Source organism: Helicoverpa armigera, chromosome 1 (assembly GCF_030705265.1).
Source record: "Helicoverpa armigera isolate CAAS_96S chromosome 1, ASM3070526v1, whole genome shotgun sequence".
Classification (NCBI taxonomy): Eukaryota; Metazoa; Arthropoda; class Insecta; order Lepidoptera; family Noctuidae; genus Helicoverpa; species Helicoverpa armigera.
In genome coordinates this window covers 16,750,091-16,767,762 of record NC_087120.1, presented here as the reverse complement: position 1 = coordinate 16,767,762, position 17,672 = coordinate 16,750,091, and the positions used below count along the sequence as shown (strand labels likewise).

The following is a 17,672-nucleotide window of genomic DNA, read 5'->3' as shown; positions in this document are numbered from 1 at the left end:
GCCAACAATTTATTATTAAACGCTTCCAAGACTAAATGTCTTAAGTTCTGTTTGCCTAACGTCACTGCGGTTGAAACAAATATAATGCTCGATAAGAGCAAATTAGAGTTAATTAACAGTACAGTATTTCTGGGCATTACCATTGACAGTAAATTGCAATGGGGTCCCCATATATCCTCCCTATCAGGGCGACTTGGTTCTGCTGCTTTTGCAGTCAGAAAAATCAGACAACTGACCGATGTAGCTACGGCCAGGCTTGTATACTTCGCCTATTTCCATTGCGTGATGTCATATGGCATTTTGCTATGGGGGGCAGCGGCTGATGTCCAATCAATTTTTGTTTTGCAGAAAGGGCGATCCGAGCGATCTATGGCATGGGCTCTCGCGAATCTCTTAGAGAATTCTTTAAGGAAATTAATATACTTACATTACCTTCCTTGTATATTTTTGAAAATATTATGTTTGTTCGCAAAAACATCCATAAATTCACAGTTAAAAGTGACATTCACCAGATAAATACACGTAACAAACATAAATTAGTGGTTCCCAAGTTTAGGCTAACAAAAACAAATAAGTCGTTCTTAGGGAATTGTGTACGTTTTTATAACAAGCTACCTAAATGTATCCTTGATCTCACTGATAAAAAGTTTAAGAATGTAGTTAAAAACATTTTGATTAAAAAGGCGTATTATAAAATTCAGGATTACATTAATGACAGTGATGCCTGGCGTTAAATTAATATTGTTTTTTCTTTTTCTCTGCACATGTGGCTTCCCCGGCGACCACGGGCACGGGAGTGCCTCCGCCCAGACCAGCCAAGCCCAAGCCAGCAAGACCCCAAATTGTATTATATAATATCTTGGTTATCCAATATATTTTATTACATTATTACAATTTATTTCTTTGAATTGTATAAATTATTTTTCCAGTAACGATTGCACTAAAATTATTTTGTATAATTTATTATTACATTTTTAGCTCAATTTGGATTGTATAACATTCTCAGGACTAGATAGAAAACTGTATGTTTGTAATTATTTTTATTTTCTTTTAAAAAGAGTGTCCATGGAGTTTCTTGCCGGTTCTTCTCCATGAGACCAACTCTTTGGAACCGTGCACCTAACTTTGACGTTTCGAAAGAGCTTTCATAGGCCTATTTGAAATAAAAAATTTTGAGTTTGAGTTTGATCCATCATCAGCCTATTGCAGTCCACTGCTGGACATAGGCCTCTCCAAGTGCACGCCACTGAGATCGATTTTCGGCTTGGAGCCTCCACGGTACAAATAGACAAAAAATTTATCTATTCCTATTTTTTGTTTTTGTATTAAGTAGTACAGAAACTGCAATTTTATAGCTTGTTACACTAGGGCAACCACAATTACTATTTTCCGAGAAATTTAATAACTGATGCGAAGGTAAAAGTAAAATCAGCAATAAGGTAATAACAAGTTTTTTCTCAAAGTCAAAGTGAAGGAAATAAGAATTGCATCCAGTTCGAAGTTTATGAAAAGCGATGTTTGTTTACGTCAGGAGAAAATTACCTCCTATGTAGATGGAGGTTTTTCCATCAGCTCTTCTTTATTTTTCAATAAAATTATCTTGCAATCACCGAGGGAAATGTTAAATTAAATAAATTGTTATAACATGTTTTTCTTAAGCCGCGTGTTACCTAGATTATTACAAGTTATTTGAAGAACCTTGTACATAGCCGCGTTAAAATTGGCATTAATAAAACTAACGGAATTATAAAGTAAAATGATTTTTATTCTTAATCAAAAAATGGCAAACATATCAGTATCACATGTGTGCAGAAAAAAATTCAAAAAATATATTTTAAAGTCTTCGTCAACATCGTTGCTTGGTAACCAACATACCATGTTCTTTGTTTCTGAAGCAGTTTCACTGAATCCAACGTGGTTCTTGCAATACTCATTGTCATCTTAATTACAACAATAAACTTACTTTTAAAAGATAGCGTTGTTTCAATGAAATACAATGTTTTAAATCATCAACTTTAACTTTTAAGACTGTCGCACCCAACCTATTCAATTCTTATGAGCAAGAATCAAAAGTGAAAAGCAACATTTAATGTGGTATACACGCTTTTGATAAAGCAACCTTATGTCTGCCAGACTTGAACCGACTGAGACTTGAGAACTTGATTGGAATCAAGATTTCTTTTAAAAAAATTGTCAACCATCGGGTCAACTCTCGACTGACCGTTTAGTCTGCAGTGGCCACTCATAATCTTACTATTGTCAAAAAAAAACTGTAATATCTCATCGATCACGCTGAATCCAGCTTAAATGTTCAGGTTCATATTTGTGCTAAGTCCTAAATATAACAGTATTTGTTTTTAAATCATTTGCGGCGTGGTATATATGTTAACAAAAGGTGCTTTCTCCCCTTCTTGTAGCCAGTTGTCTTCTGAGAATTTGTTGTTCTTCTTTTCTATAACGTGGAAGGTGTATGCGTGGCGACTCTTCTCAGACTTGTTGGGAGCACTTTTGTGCACGACGTTACCATGGATCAGGACACATGTACCTGGAAATAATAATAAGTGACCTTATTCTTGAAATAGGAAAGAACCATATATTTCAATATGGCATCGTTATAGCCCACGTAGTATTGAATTGTTAAGCCCGAAGGCAACGTGGATTACATTTAGAAATAGGTAACTAGAAGTTTTGCAGGAGTCTCTCATCGCTGTAATAAGGCATTATCTTAGAATTTTTTACGCTTAGCTTAGCTGTCTATTTTCTGCAACGCTGTTTTTGTAACAAATCATCTTAGAAATTAAAAATAATGAGTCGTCTGAAGATTGAATTCTACAGAAATTTTCCTTTATCAGGGAAAATTGTTTTTCTTTATAAAAAACTGTGGAGTATAGTTATATAATTGAATTTCTCGAGAAAATATTTTTCTTTTAAGAACCTGCCGATGTTTCAAGGTTTCTTAACACACGACTTGACCTGCATTGAAACGCATTCAATAGAAAAACGAGGAAAGGTTTCTCTTTCATTCTCTCCTTGGTAAATGTTTTGGTATTTATTACGACGAAACTGTAGCATTGAACGTTTACTATTCTATTCTTTATTGCACAATAACGGAAAGAATAGGTTCGTCGTTTTTCAAAAAGATTCGTTCAACCTTAACATTTCCGATGGTTATTTAGGAAACCTATCTAATCCTACTAATATCATCATCATCATCCTCCGAGTCTTTTTCCCAACTATGTTGGGGTCGGCTTCCAATCTAACCGGATTCAGCTGGGTACCAGTGCTTTACAAGAAGCGACTAATATCCTACTTCCTACTAATATTATAAATGTGAAAGTTACTCACAAACTTTCATGTTTGTTATTCTTTCATGCAAAAACTGGTGGATCGATTTGGCTTAAATTTGGTTTGTAGATAGGTGATACCTTGGATGTGTTACATAGGCCACTTTTTACCAACACACTACATGGGCGAAGCCGCGAGGGGAAGCTAGCGGTAGTATAACATACTTTATTAATTTCATTCAATTTTTCTAACATATATGAAATGACTATATAATTACCTCTGCTAACAGGTATAGGAGTGAAGCGTGATTGCGGGTACACGGGTGCCGGTCGGTCATAGATGAGAGTCTCTGGGCTGGTCTTATCCGGGTTCCGTATGAGTCGCCGATGGACCCCAGACGTGTGGGAGCCTCGCACCATCCAGAGGCAGCCGTTCTGAACCGTGGCGTCTTCCAGGGCTATCCAGAAGCCGATGGGAGGAACCGGTTCCGTGTATAGATATGTCGCATCTTGATGTGGTGTGACTGCGGATGAATAGACCTGGTTATTGGTATTGTGTGCGTTTTCTTACAAAAACAAGAGGATAAAGTTATCTCGTAAAGCGTATTAAAGTAGCAAAAAGTATAATTTGTTTATTTGGCTTTGTTGTTCGTTAAAAAATAATATTCTCATCAAAGTTTTCATGTATATTATACAGAACGGGCTTTAATTTGAAGGATTACTTCAGGCTTACTAAGTTATTATAGTCTCACACTGTAGGTATCTGTATCTGCCTTTATTTTTATTAAAGTTAAGCTAAGATGATCTTGTTTTTAAAAGAGATTATATTCTAATAGGATTTATTTATTAAAAAATAATAATACAAATATTCAGCATTCTAGAGCTTAACTAGTATTGGAAAATATTTTATATTTTTTACTAAGTAGTGGAGATTATCTAAATCTGTTTTTAAATGCTCTTACAAAATATTAATACCTTCCTACAAGCCTTTTTTTATTCGTCTGCGTCTCGAAAGGATAATACTCTATAAAGGCTATCCAACACTATACCTAATAAATAAAATCGGACCAGAGTTCCGAGGTTTAGCACGTGCAATGAAACAAACTCTTCAGCTCATGATGGCTTATATAAGGCAGCTGTTCTTATATAAGGAGATCAGCCAGCTGCACAGGACTTAAACTATCTGAACCAACTTCCAGACTCTAGGCTGCTATGTGAATGTTTCTAAAACGCTCAACCGAACCTCGTGCCTTGTAGAACAACGAGGCAGTGTATAGATGCATACCTTCGCCTCCAATGCCAGGGTTCTTGTAAATATACATGGACTGCACGACCGCCGGCTCCTGGAAGCCGAGCTCGCGACAGACAGTCTTCACTCGCTCGCTATATGTATAGCATCTGAAGATCGGATGCTGAAGGTGCAACGCGTGCCCCACCTGAAATATATAGATTATATTATTCTTTATTGTACCCCAAGAAAATTAACCACACAGAAAATCACAATCAAGAACAGTACAATTGGCGGTCTTAGGCCTCGGCCTCGAATTTTGCGGGCAGCGGGGCCTATGTCCAGCAGTGACCGCCCGCCACTGCTGGACATAGGCCTCTACAAGTGCACGCCACTAAGATCAATTAATTTAATTATATAATAAGCTTAATTGCTACCCTACGCGCCTTAACAGTAGGCCGACTGGTAGCACGGCGATGTTTTTTTTCAGAGAATCGTGAATTTAATCAAAGCTTTTAATCGGTGTGATAGTTTGGTGCTAGCCAAGGTGTTCATGACTTTTGTTAACTAAACTTACTTTGTTTAATGATATGCTAGGGTCGACGGTGAGTTCCCCGTCGGGTTTGACTGCGGCGTCCTCGAAGAAGTAGCTAATGTTGTCGTTGCTGTTTAGAAAGTAGTCTTCTTTCAGATGCTGGAAATGTTGAACATTGACACCAGTTAGGTAGCTATGCTATGTCTACTATTATATGTTTATGCTTGAGGAGCAGAAATTTGATCGTTCTTATAAAAATTGAAGATAAAAATTTCAGACATTGTAGCCCATTGTTAGGTAAAGCTAATGTAATCTTAATATACCCTTAGATATTTACTGAATTTCAACAATAACTAGTAAGTAAGTTAGCAATGTACGGTGTTAACAAACGTTGGTTAACCTAAATAAAGAAATAAGTAAGTAACTATGCAAATATTCACCGGCTTCTCAGCGGAGTTGACAGTGGAGAATATGACCCTGTCTTCTTTGGAAGGTATACTCTTGGTGAGCTCCCTCCCGGCTTCCAGCATCTCGTCACATTCCGCTGGTCGCAGGAAGTCTTCTAAGATCGTATACCCGTCTTGTTCTAACTGAAATTATCACAAATATACTTGATTTATAAAAAAAAACATTATAAGAGTAAAGTCGCAATAGGCTTGTAGAAGTAAGATCAATTCTGAATGTGGGCCTTATCTCACAGGCGTATAAATAATATATTTTTCTGGTTCTATAGCTGAAGAATTCCGTGGTTCGGAAGGCACAGTAAAGTGTAGGCCCGGCTGTCGTTTGAACATCTTTGTCAGTCGTTACGGGTAGAAGGATTCAGACAGCTTGACAACCAGTCTTATCAAAGGGTATTGGGTTGCCCGGGTAACTGGGATGAGGAGGTCAGATAGGCAGCCGCTCCTTGTAAAACACTGGTATTCAGCTGCACCTGGTTAGACTGGGACTGAATATAGCACCTAATTGTAATCTCACGTCATTATATAGACTAGTTTCCATGATTCATATTGTAAGTATCTAGTTTTAGAATGCTATTCTAGGCAGAAATCCAGGAACACCCGGAGCTATATACTATAGGTACCATAAATCAGACAATACATACATACATATGGATAATAATATGCATATTGCATAATACCTATTCTGTTGCTCTTGTAACGTGTAATCTTAGCCAATAGTTTGAGTCGAAAAAATTTAGAAACACAATGCTTAGGTATTATAGTATATTAATACATAATACAGACAAAACTTTGTTTGTTTCTATACGTCCTTAATAACCGATTTGAAAATTCTCATGCTGTACAGAAGCTACCTAGCTGAATCCCCGGTAAAGACATTTATCTCGGCAAAAACAGCTAGTTTTTTCTAAATAAAGATCCTGCAGGTCGGCTGTGACATTACTTGTTTGGATTTTATATCAAAACACTTTCTTAAATGGCTCTCTTACTTTTTTTTAATACTAAATGGTCGTAAATCGTGTTGTTTATGTGTGAGTGAGGGCGATGCGCACGCGTCTACCGTGCCCCCACGTGGTGCTCTATTTTGGGCACTGTATCGCGACGCGGAGGGCCTTGGTTTCAAATACTAAATAAAAACCAATAAATACATTCATTTTACGACATGTATTTACTAGAATGTTACCGGTTATAGATGTTTACCGCGTTTGAATATCTTCCTGAGACAGGTATTTCATGACATTTTAAAAAATTTGCACATACAAACAGTCTGCGTTCTTTTAAATGCAATCTACACTAATATAATATAGAGGAAAGATTTGACTGTTTGTTTGTTTGACATGAGTAGGCTCCGAAACTACTTGACTTCTTTCACTGTAGGCTACATTATCCCCGGTGACATAGGCTATATTTTTTTTTCAAGTAGGTATAGGAAGAAGTTTCCCCTTGACGCGGGTTAAAAAGCCGAAAAAAGCTAGTCTTAAAATATGTACGGATTTATAATAAAGTCGATGTCAATGCACTTTCTCGACGTATTTAGTGGGAAGTATTTAATTTTGTTAACGTGAAATTTACAGTGCGTACAAAGAAGGATGAGTCAACGCATGTAAAAGTTTGATGGAGCAATTTTTCTTAGTATTTTTCTGTGAATTATTTTAGAAGTTTATTGTGAGTATTTCTTAAAACGTTTTTGGTAAGGTTTTTTTAGAGAAAAATTGTAATTGAAAGAATTTTCGGCGTTAAACATTAACAGATTTTAATTATCTATACTAATTATATTATAAAGAGGAAAACTTTGTTTGTTTGGTTGTAATAGATAAACTCAAAAACTACTGGACCGATTTTAAATATTCTTTCACCATTAGAAAGCTAAAGTATATTATCTGCGAGTAACATAGGCTCTATTTTATCCCGGTGCGGGCAGTAGCTCCCACGGTACGCGGGTGAAACCGCGGGAAAACGGCTAGTTATTTATAAACAAGTAGCAAAGTGAAGGACGTTGATATATAATGTCAATGGAACACAAAAAAGGACAGATACCATCACAAAACAGACCAGTAAATAAAATCTATTGTCTTCACCAAATTATACCATACTATTTCCCCTACACAAGCACTCGACAGCTGTAATCAGCATTTTGTTGATGTGGGAGAACAACACGCAGACAAAATTCTAAATAGACTCGGAACGACGCATAACTCATTAATTGAAACTTACCAACCTAAACAAATCACCTCACAATCATTCTTCATGAATCCTACTGACGAACAAGAAATAGCCGATATCATACGCAATCTAAAAATAGACAGTACACCTGGCCCTGACCAACTCACTGTATACCTACTCTCAAAATGCCTGAATAGTTTCATTAAACCCATAACTCACATTTTCAATCTAAGCCTGGAAACAGGAGTATTTCCTGACTCCTGGAAGACGGCATCCGTGACTCCTATCTACAAAACTGGTCCTAAAGAAGACCCTAGAAACTACAGACCCATAGCTCTCTTAAGCATAGTTTCGAAAATACTAGAAAAGATTGTTAATAAGAGACTCATAGACTACCTCGACAAAAACCACATCATCTCGGATAGGCAGTTTGGCTTCCGTCAAGGTAGATCCACTGAAGACGCTGTGTCACTCTTGACAGATCGGGTCGCTCACCATATTGAAAACGGACATTGCTGTATAGGTGTTTTCCTCGATCTCGCAAAGGCGTTTGACACAGTGTCAACGGGGTTACTATTAAAAAAACTAGAGTTCATAGGTCTCAGGGGCAACTCACTGGAATGGTTCCGTAGCTATCTTACATCGCGAAAGCAGTATGTCAAAATAGGGTACCATAAAAGCAAACTTCTACCAATCAACTACGGCGTGCTTCAAGGCAGTACACTCGGTCCTACTTTGTTCACCCTGTTTATAAATGATATAGTGAGTTTACCCATAACCGGTGCCGAAATTGTCACATATGCCGATGACACAGCCATTATTTTTCATGGAAAGTCTTGGGACTTTGCACGTGACATAGCAGAACGCGGCCTGACTGAAATGGCGCTATCCTTAGACCTCAACTTACTGACACTCAACATTAGCAAGAGTAAATTCATAACTTTCTGTAAAACTAATTCTACCTGCCCTCCTCGCTCCTTTACCCTAAAAATACACACATGTACACAAGCAAACATCACCGGCTCCCAGCAACACTGCGTCTGTGAAACCCTCGCACGCACTGAGACCATCAAGTACCTAGGGATAACCTTAGACCATCACTTAAACTACAAAGCGCACATATATTCACTGTCTGCTAGAGTCCGTAAACTAATTTATGTGATGAAAAAACTCAGGGACTGCTCCCCACTAGACGTACTAAGAACCGTCTACTTCGCGCTCTGCCAATCGGTTATACAATATTGTATACGCATATGGGGGAGTGCTGGAAAGAGCACACTCATAACTCTAGAAAGGGCACAACGAGCTTTGATCAAGGTAGCCTTAAAACTACCATTTAAATACCCGACAGACTCCGTATACGAAAAGTTCCGTGTTCTAAGGGTCCGCCAACTATTCATACTCAAGGCTACACTTGTTGCACACTCCCTTATCAAAAAACGCGCTGACTACCAGGACATAATTAGCAAACGGGTATTCAGGATACCCTTACCAAACGCCAACTCTGAACTAGCTAGACGCTGTACACAGTACTCACATCCAAGCACATATAATAAGGTCAACCGAATTTGTGACCTAAGAGACTGTACACTCAATATGGGTAAAAAGAAACTAACTGCAGCCCTACTAAAATTGACATACACCGAAACCGAAGCTCTGTTATAGCACAAAGTCACCCACCCACCAACAAACACACACATTAACACTATCACTCCCAATCAGACACCACACACCACACACTCACTCACCTCACACGTACACTCCATCATTCATACCCTCACATACACACCAGAACAAAAGCCCGATAACTTTAACTTTACCTTGTTTTTCAATTCAATTTTCTTTATCTCATTAATTTTAGAATTTTAGACTTTAATTTATACCCTAATTTAAGTTCTATTAGCTGATAACTTATTCTATAGTAACTCCAAGATTATGTAACTTATAATAATAAGGAAACATCGCACTCAGAGCCACAAGACACAAGCAGAGCTTAGTTTGTGGCTCGACGTCAACTACCAGAATGTTATGTTACTCTCTTGTCAATAAACGTTATTTTATTTTTTATTTTATTATTTTTATTACAAAAATTAGATGCTCTGCAGTTGAATATTTCTTAATTAGGGATCATAATTAGATACAGCGAGCCTTTGAGTCAAAGCACGAGGCATGGATTTATTACGACGTGAATGCAAAAGAAACAAAACTCACCAGGGCACTAAGTATAATAAGGTACCTACGAGAGAATACTAGGAATTAATTAATCTGGTCACACATCTAAGTCCCTTGGTATGACTTATAATGTTATAAAGTTGCAGTTTGTTTGTCAGCGCTAATCTTAGGAATTGCTGGTCTGATTTTCGACGTGAACTTAGTCTATGTTAGATTTATTGAAATATCGAATAAGGCTTTCAGCTTCGTAAGTAGATTCCACAGTACGCGAGTGAAACAGCGGGAAATCGGCTAGTCATAATTATATGTGTATACTTAATCATGCAGAATTGAAGAGACCTCTCGAATATGAGGGTGTGAGTTCGATTCCAGGTCAGGTAATTACCAATGCAACTTTTCTAAGTTTGTATGTACTGTCTAAGTGTATCTTGGACACCAATGGCTGATAAAAAGGTAAAGGAATACATCTTAAGGAAACCTGGACTACCTATATAGTCTGAAATCACCAACCCGCATTGAGCAAGCGTGGTGATTAATGCTCAATCCTTCTGCATGTGAGAGGAGCCCTGTGCCCAGCAGTGGGACGATAAAAAAAGGCTGTAACAGTTACTTAGATAAGTAGTAACGAATTATCCAGCACATTTGTTCAGGAATTGGAAACCAGAAGTATTATCTGTCTTCCGTATTTAGATCGTGTGAGAAGGTCCAAATTTAGAAGGTCGTTAGACGGGGCGCGTCGGCCCAATGGGACGTAAATTTTGGACGTTTGCGACTATCCTATTTGAACTAGTACCTATTCAAGAAAGGGGAAATAAATACAGTGACGAACGTGTAATAGATTTCAGGAATAATGCTGTAGTTTCTTACTTTAGGGTCAATTCCCACTGAAAGAGCAGCGGCCGGCAGCGGCCGTAAGAGCACGGACAATGTGCCGGCTGCTGCCGGCCGCTGCTCTTTCAGTGGGAATTGACCCACTGAAATTACTATTGTTTGTTACTGTTACATTTGAAAACTCAGTGTTAGATAGCCCATTTTTTGAGGAATTTTGTCGGCTACTTTTAACGTTCAATGCTCTTTTGAAAATTCAATCGCATTGCGTAGTCAAACATTTATAGCTACACGAATATTGTACATACATATCAAATAGTAAGTAGGTACAGAGCGGACTTTACTATACGTTTAATACAATAGCTTTGTTACCGCAAGTATTGGAGAGCTGTAATTACATTGTGAACGGGTAATTAGGGCCAATTATTGTAATTAATGGGGACAGACAGGACGCATCTTTCACCTTGCTGGTCCTACAACGTGATATAAAAGTCAGTGTGTCATTATGAGTGCAAGAAATGCAATTTCTGTAGCCTCTTAATGAGCTTCAATTAGGTTGTTATAAAATACTGCCTATGACATTTCATGTCTAAGAAGTGTCAATTTATTTTAAAAGGTTTTTCCAATAAAATAAAACTTCAGTAATATACCTAAAACTTTGAAAAATGATATGCAGAAACCAGTATCAGAATCGGTTCAGTCAAAAGTGAGATAATCGAGTACAAACATACCCGAACATACTTACATAGGTACAGGAGCACAAATCGACATCCTTTTTTTAAGTTGCAATAAGTATCTTTGCAAGTTACCCGTTTGACTGTGCGCGTTTACTTACTTCAAATATTGTCAAGAAAAAATTAATGTAACGTTATTTCGATGGCGCAATGGTCACCATGCCGGACTGCCGAACCTCAGGTCCCGGGTTCGACTCCCGGTTCGGTCGACATTTGTGTGATGAACATGCTTGTTGGCCATGGTCTGGGTGTTATTAATATGTATATGTGTAGCTATATGTAGTTTATCAGTTGTGTTAGCACCCATAACACAAGTTAATTAATAACTTAGCATGCTAATCAACCGTGTGTGAAAAGGTGTCCCGACATTATTTATTATTTGGCATAAACTCTGTTAAAGGAATGATGAAAGTTATAGTCACACCAAGAACGGATATTTACCTACTGTCTAACTAAAGCCATGGCGAAAAAGGATACTCTTTTAGCCTCCCATGGGTGCCGTGAAAGTTGACTACAAATCTAATTAAAGTTACCCGTGATATCAACAGATAAATAAATATAATCTTTAACCGACTTCCAGAAAAGAAAGTCTTATATGGAATACCTATTTATTTTATTTTTTATCCTTCTTAGTAAAATGAAGTAGTTCTCTTAATAAGTAGTAATAATGGATAACGAATTTGAAGATGCAGTGGTCTATAACGCGACTGAAATATACTCTGACAAAGACACAATTTTATTGGGGTCTAGTAGCTACAGAACAAGTTCCCAAAGGACATTATTCTCCGGTCAGCAGTTTCTGGGAAATAATGTGAGATATATCCGTCGTCACATCTTTCTTGACAGCTGTACAGGACAATAATTATTTGTAAAGCGAATCTTGATCATTAAGCAATTACTGTTTCCTTTGCGTATGAATGTCAGCTAATTTAACAACACTTATTTATTGAAATGCTCGCATCTGCTTGATTTAACTATACATGCATTCTTTAATTATACAACTTTTTAGTAGTACCACCTGCTAAGCTAATATAATAAAGAGAAAACTTTTTTTTGGTTCGTTGTACCCCAAAGGTCCGAAAGTACAGAACCGATTTGAAAAATTCTTTCACTGTTGGAAAGCTACACTTCCCGAGTAACGTAGGCATATTTTATTCCGTTATTGAAACTGTAGGAAAAGCGGCGAGCGTTAACATATCCCAGTTACCACAAGACCTAAAAGAGATTGAAAGATATTTTTGATCATGAAAAATATTTGTTCATTTAATGAAATATTCTAGTCTTGAAAACTGTCCAATGCAGTCAAAGCCGTTCTATAAGCGAAATAATAATAATTGTTATTTCAATCAACGTGAATGAGTCTTTGTAACAAAGGGTTTCAAACTGACGTGAAACAAAAAAATCGAACGATGCCTGTGAACGATAGTCGCCGCAACAATTTAAACTCTTTTTAGTAGTTTGTTTATTTTATTGACAACTGCATCTTCTGCAAAGAGAATCTAACTATTCGCTCTATCTATTTACAACAAAAAAAAATAACTTCAGGCTTTCTTACAAAGTCATCTTTAATTTTGAACGATGTAGACTAAATTAAAAAAGGAGACAAATGGTAGATATACATACATATTAAGTCGCTTTTTAGTTTAGTAGTGATCAATAATACTTCACAAATTATCGCAGAGCATATTTGTCGAACATGGAAATGAAAAGATTTATTCATTCATTCAGAAATTAGGGATTGTCAAAGAAATCCTTCACAAAGGAATGGTGAAGGAATGGTGGTTAGTTTCATATTGCCACTACATCTGATATTTTGTTTCGTGCTCAACACTCTTTACTAATAAATAGGTATAATGAGCATCCTTTCCCTACCAAAGTTTTCGCAAAAAGTTCTCTATTCTTTATGTATGACTAGCTTCTGCCAGCGGTTTCACCCGCATCCCGCAGGAACCTCTGCATGAACCCGGATAAAAAGTTTTTTTGGAACTTTTAAAGGGTAACAATTCTGTCATACATGATTTTTGCGAAGCTTTAATCGTTTACGCAGCGCACGCCGCGTAAGCTCTCTCAATAGGAAAATATCCCCCGATTTTGAAAGATTCTTCATTGGTGCTCAACTCCTTTTGGTCTTAGCGTGATAATATATAGCATATAGCCTTCCTCGATAAATGGGCTATCTAACACTGAAAGAAAATTTGAAATCGGACCAGTAGTTCCTGAGATTAGCGCGTTCAAACAAACAAACAAACTTTTCAGCTTTATAATATCAGTATAGATATGTAGATGCTTTAAAAGAGGTTACTCTGTAAGGGCCATGTCCATATAGGTACTTATGTACATTTAATGATTGTAAGTGATCTGTGCCAGGGTGATGTCACCCAACAAAAATCTGGATCATATCGGCGCGTGAGTCATTTGAGAACATTCTTTGTTTTGATAATGTAGTGCTGATTTTGCTTGTCGGTTTGTAGCACTAAATGTTTTACAATGTGTTGATAAAACTGCTGCATATGTTCTTGTGCATACTTAGGTATTATCTTTTTGATTACGTATATGTATAAGTTGAAGTCGGCTGGTGGTTAGAGTGCTTCCAATACAAGAGCAGGTTCTTGTAGTTTCATAAGTTTCTACAGTTTAGTGTTTGTATTTTCACAGTCTAAAAAAGCTTACTAGTAGCCTATTGAGACTTTTACAATATTGTTTTTTGTGGTATTGAGAACTTATTTTCCATCACGTACACCTACGTATTCATTCAAAGAGATATCTCTTAAAAATGACGAATACTGAAGTTTCCTTAGCTTACATTTTTTACAAAGCAGAGCTTAATAATAGTTCAATTATGTGAATCGCCATCTTACAATTGTTTTTCGTTCTCCGACTGAGACAAGACAATATAAATTGGTGATGAGAACCACTACAAGCTATAACATGATAGACCAATTTAGCTCATTACAGGCTGCAATATTTTTCAAACCGCTTTAGACATATTTCATAATATTTCTCGAAAATTATTGTAATGACGTGTGCAGCGTATACAGGATGAATTATTATTAGCATAGTGCTCACACCGACCCACGTTAGTCTACGTAGCTTGGCTAGCTCCACAGTAAGGGATTACTCACTAAATGATCACAGCTACACAACTTTGCTCATATTTCGAGAGGAAAGTTCCAAAAATACTGAACATTGTAGTTCGAATGATGATACTGTGACCAAAGTGTTTACTCTAGTCACGTACAAAGTGAATTTCATCGAAGTTTCAGTACCTACAGCGTGTGAAACAGGACTGACCTATCTTTTTATATAACTACGCCACTACAGTACGAGGTAGAATTGTACCTCATTGTGTGAATGTATTTGTGTTCAGGTGTTCGCTAGGTGTGAAACGATGTTGATGCCAAGATACGATAGTTTATTTTGATCTAAAATAAATGAATATGTCTAAAGGAATAAGAGTTAACATCACGTCTTGTTCGCAGTGCATAAAACCAGTTATTATAAAGCGTTTTGATAAGTATTTTAGATATGAAACATCCATTGGAGTGTAGACTTACCCGCCCGGGTTCCATTTGTTTGAATTTTATTGTTCAAATATGTAAGGAGTAGTTGTAGCTCCATGGGTTATCACAAGTCCGTATCTATGTTTATATATTGATATCAATTTCACTTTACTCTAAATAAACTGAGCGCAATAAATTTTTATCATCTCGCTTAATCGTAAAAGTAAAATCATATAATTTTGCCATTCCGTACCGTCAGTTAACCTCATGTTTGTAGCTAAAATTATATATCAAATACCCAAAAATGCGAGTAGCTACATAGATACGCATAGGTAGGTACATACATAGTACCAACAGTTAAACATTTGTGTAAACAATAGTCAAGAAATGATGTAACGTTCACCACGCTGTGAGAACCAATAGGGCCTTTGACCCCTTTATCTGACTTTACCAACTCAGTTCGAATGTTTGCATACGATTTGGTTATTAATTTGAGATCAGTACTAAAACAACATTCTCTATTTACTGGTTAGTTTTGGTCAACAGTGTTACTCATTATTTAAGGTGGAGGTTAAAAATTTTAAAGAGAAATGCTCTGCTGAATCGATGTGTCAGAATTCAGGGATTTAGCAACTGATCTTATTTGCTTACAAGTCAGAAATCTGAAACGCATGTGACTCAGATACATGATTCAAATCGCGTTTGGGTTCATAATCTGCCAAACCACACTAATGCGAAAATTATTTATTTGATTCACAGGTAATTTGAACATCTTGGGGAGTTGTTACGGGTAGTGAGAAGCCAGATAGTCTGACAACCAGTCTTACCAAGGGCTATTGGGTTGCCCGGGTAACTGGGTTGAGGAGGTCAGATAGGCAGTCGCTCCTTGTAAAACACACCTACATAGTTGGAAAAAGGCTGGGAAGATGCCTATTTCTAAATTATAGAAACTTTCCCTTCTTGAAAGAAACATCATAACTATACATATGCATTACGATTTCGCACTGCACTTGAGAGTATTCGAGTCCCAGAATTATTGCTTTTTGTTATAGCCAACGATCTCATAATAATATGAAATTACTTGATAATGACAGACTCATAATACCTAATATTCGCAAAGCTTTCTGGCAAAAAGAGACATGCAAATGATTGTTTTGGCAAGAATACGGTTGCTACGTACACCGGTGACGGTTTAACAAAACAAACAAATAACTCTATAAACTCGACCTAGGTATATGTATATCTTTCAATAAGATAATAAATATAAATGGAGCCTGTAGGGGCCACCTGTTATGGTAACAGAGATGATAGACCGACCTTCGCCTTGACTGAGCAACTTACGACACTAATTTGAATTTGAAATGATTAATTCGCGTATCGATTATAAATCGATCTCATTATCTGTCATAGAATCGAGAGTATTCTATAGGTATGAATAGGTAGGAAATTACGTAGATAAACAAACTTACAATATACTCTTTGATAAGGTTAACATTATTTCTCATGTGCTAAAACAAAACTTAATTATGTCCAGTGATTGTATAAAGCCAACACACTGAACAATGTTTATATTTGCAATGATGATAATATAACACATCAATGTCAACATTACAACCGAAACATAGCGTTGCAAATACAGTTTTAAAAATAAAACATTTGCCGGGCAATAAACAGTATTAAAATGGAGAAGAATAAATACCTGATGGCGTATTGTGTCGTGCATGGTGGCAGCGTGCTGGTTAATGTAAAAATTTGACACTAACGAGCGGCTTCTACGAGAAACGAGTCACAACTGACTCTATGGTTCGTATGTTCGTATCGTCTCGACTCCCACACGAACCAACGTCACGTCAAACAGAAATATAGCATACAACGTCTGTGCCATTCCCCAACGATGACTAAACAGCAATTTACAGCCAGCGGTGGACGTTACTCAGAGCGAAGCGGTGTGAGAGATGTGCGCGCGCGCAGACAGCGAGTGCGGGGGGCACGCCATCTGTGAAAGATTGACTTTTTTGCGACGTACAGGACATGCCAGTTATTTTAAAATGTTGCCTTTTGGTTGCGATAAGATAACACATATATATGTGTAGACTTTTAGCTTAATGAAATGTATATTGTGACATAAGCATAATAAAGTAGAGTTTGGAAAGCAACAGCTCTATGAATAAAGCATCGTTATGCCAAACAACTATTTATACCAAAATGCCAAAAGGTTTTTGATTTTCTGTGTCATAAAAAGCCAGTCAATTTTACATAACTCTCAAACGTACATTACCTACAGATAGTCGGCCGAACTGACAGAGGCATTTTTTTTTAAGAAAATCTTTATTAAAATCAATGGTCTGCGGTAAACAAATGCTTGATTTTTGTAATTCGCATGCTGTCATTCATCTTCATGCTGATTTATGTGCCCAAACAATCTGTCGGCCAACTATATGTTTGCAGTGTGTACTTTAAGCGAGCAACAAATGGACGCTGAAACTAATAAAAAATAAATCCTGTCAGATTCCTCGGAGACTCATTTTGTCCTTCATCTGATTGCATGGGCATGTGTAATAGGCGCAACTATTCAAGTATTTTATGCTTTTTACTCGATTAGGAACCCTATCTGTATTAATACTTTCAGATTCTGTCACCTGACTAACATCTTCTAAGTCTGAATATAACGACACTACACTTAGTAAATAATGAGCTAAAACAAAGGAAATGCGAGAATGCTACTTAGCATAGCTCTCTTAATTTTAACATTATTCGGGTACCTACT

At 37.0% G+C, this 17,672-nt stretch overlaps 1 protein-coding gene across 1 annotated transcript; it reads right to left on the bottom strand.

Annotated features, from left to right (window-relative positions):
* Positions 1 to 1,744: 1,744 nt before the first annotated feature.
* On the bottom strand, positions 1,745 to 16,904 carry LOC110372462 (phytanoyl-CoA dioxygenase domain-containing protein 1 homolog). The gene is made up of 6 exons (XM_021329203.3): positions 16,605 to 16,904; positions 5,488 to 5,637; positions 5,090 to 5,206; positions 4,570 to 4,720; positions 3,563 to 3,808; positions 1,745 to 2,545 (listed from the first exon to the last, which is right to left on the bottom strand). Exons 1-6 carry the CDS (start codon positions 16,626 to 16,628, stop codon positions 2,358 to 2,360), a joined length of 876 nt encoding a protein of 291 aa, XP_021184878.3. The 5' UTR covers positions 16,629 to 16,904; the 3' UTR covers positions 1,745 to 2,357.
* Positions 16,905 to 17,672: the final 768 nt, after the last annotated feature.

Bases quoted from the DNA above. Each gene is read 5' to 3' on its own strand.
- LOC110372462 (XM_021329203.3), bottom strand. From the start codon at position 16,628: ATGCACGACACAATACGCCATCAG. The intron at 5,207-5,487 runs GTGAATATTTGC...CAACATTTCCAG, and splicing joins TCAACTCCGCTGAGAAGCCG to CATCTGAAAGAAGACTACTT. The intron at 2,546-3,562 runs GTAATTATATAG...TATTATTTCCAG, and splicing joins TCCTATACCTGTTAGCAGAG to GTACATGTGTCCTGATCCAT.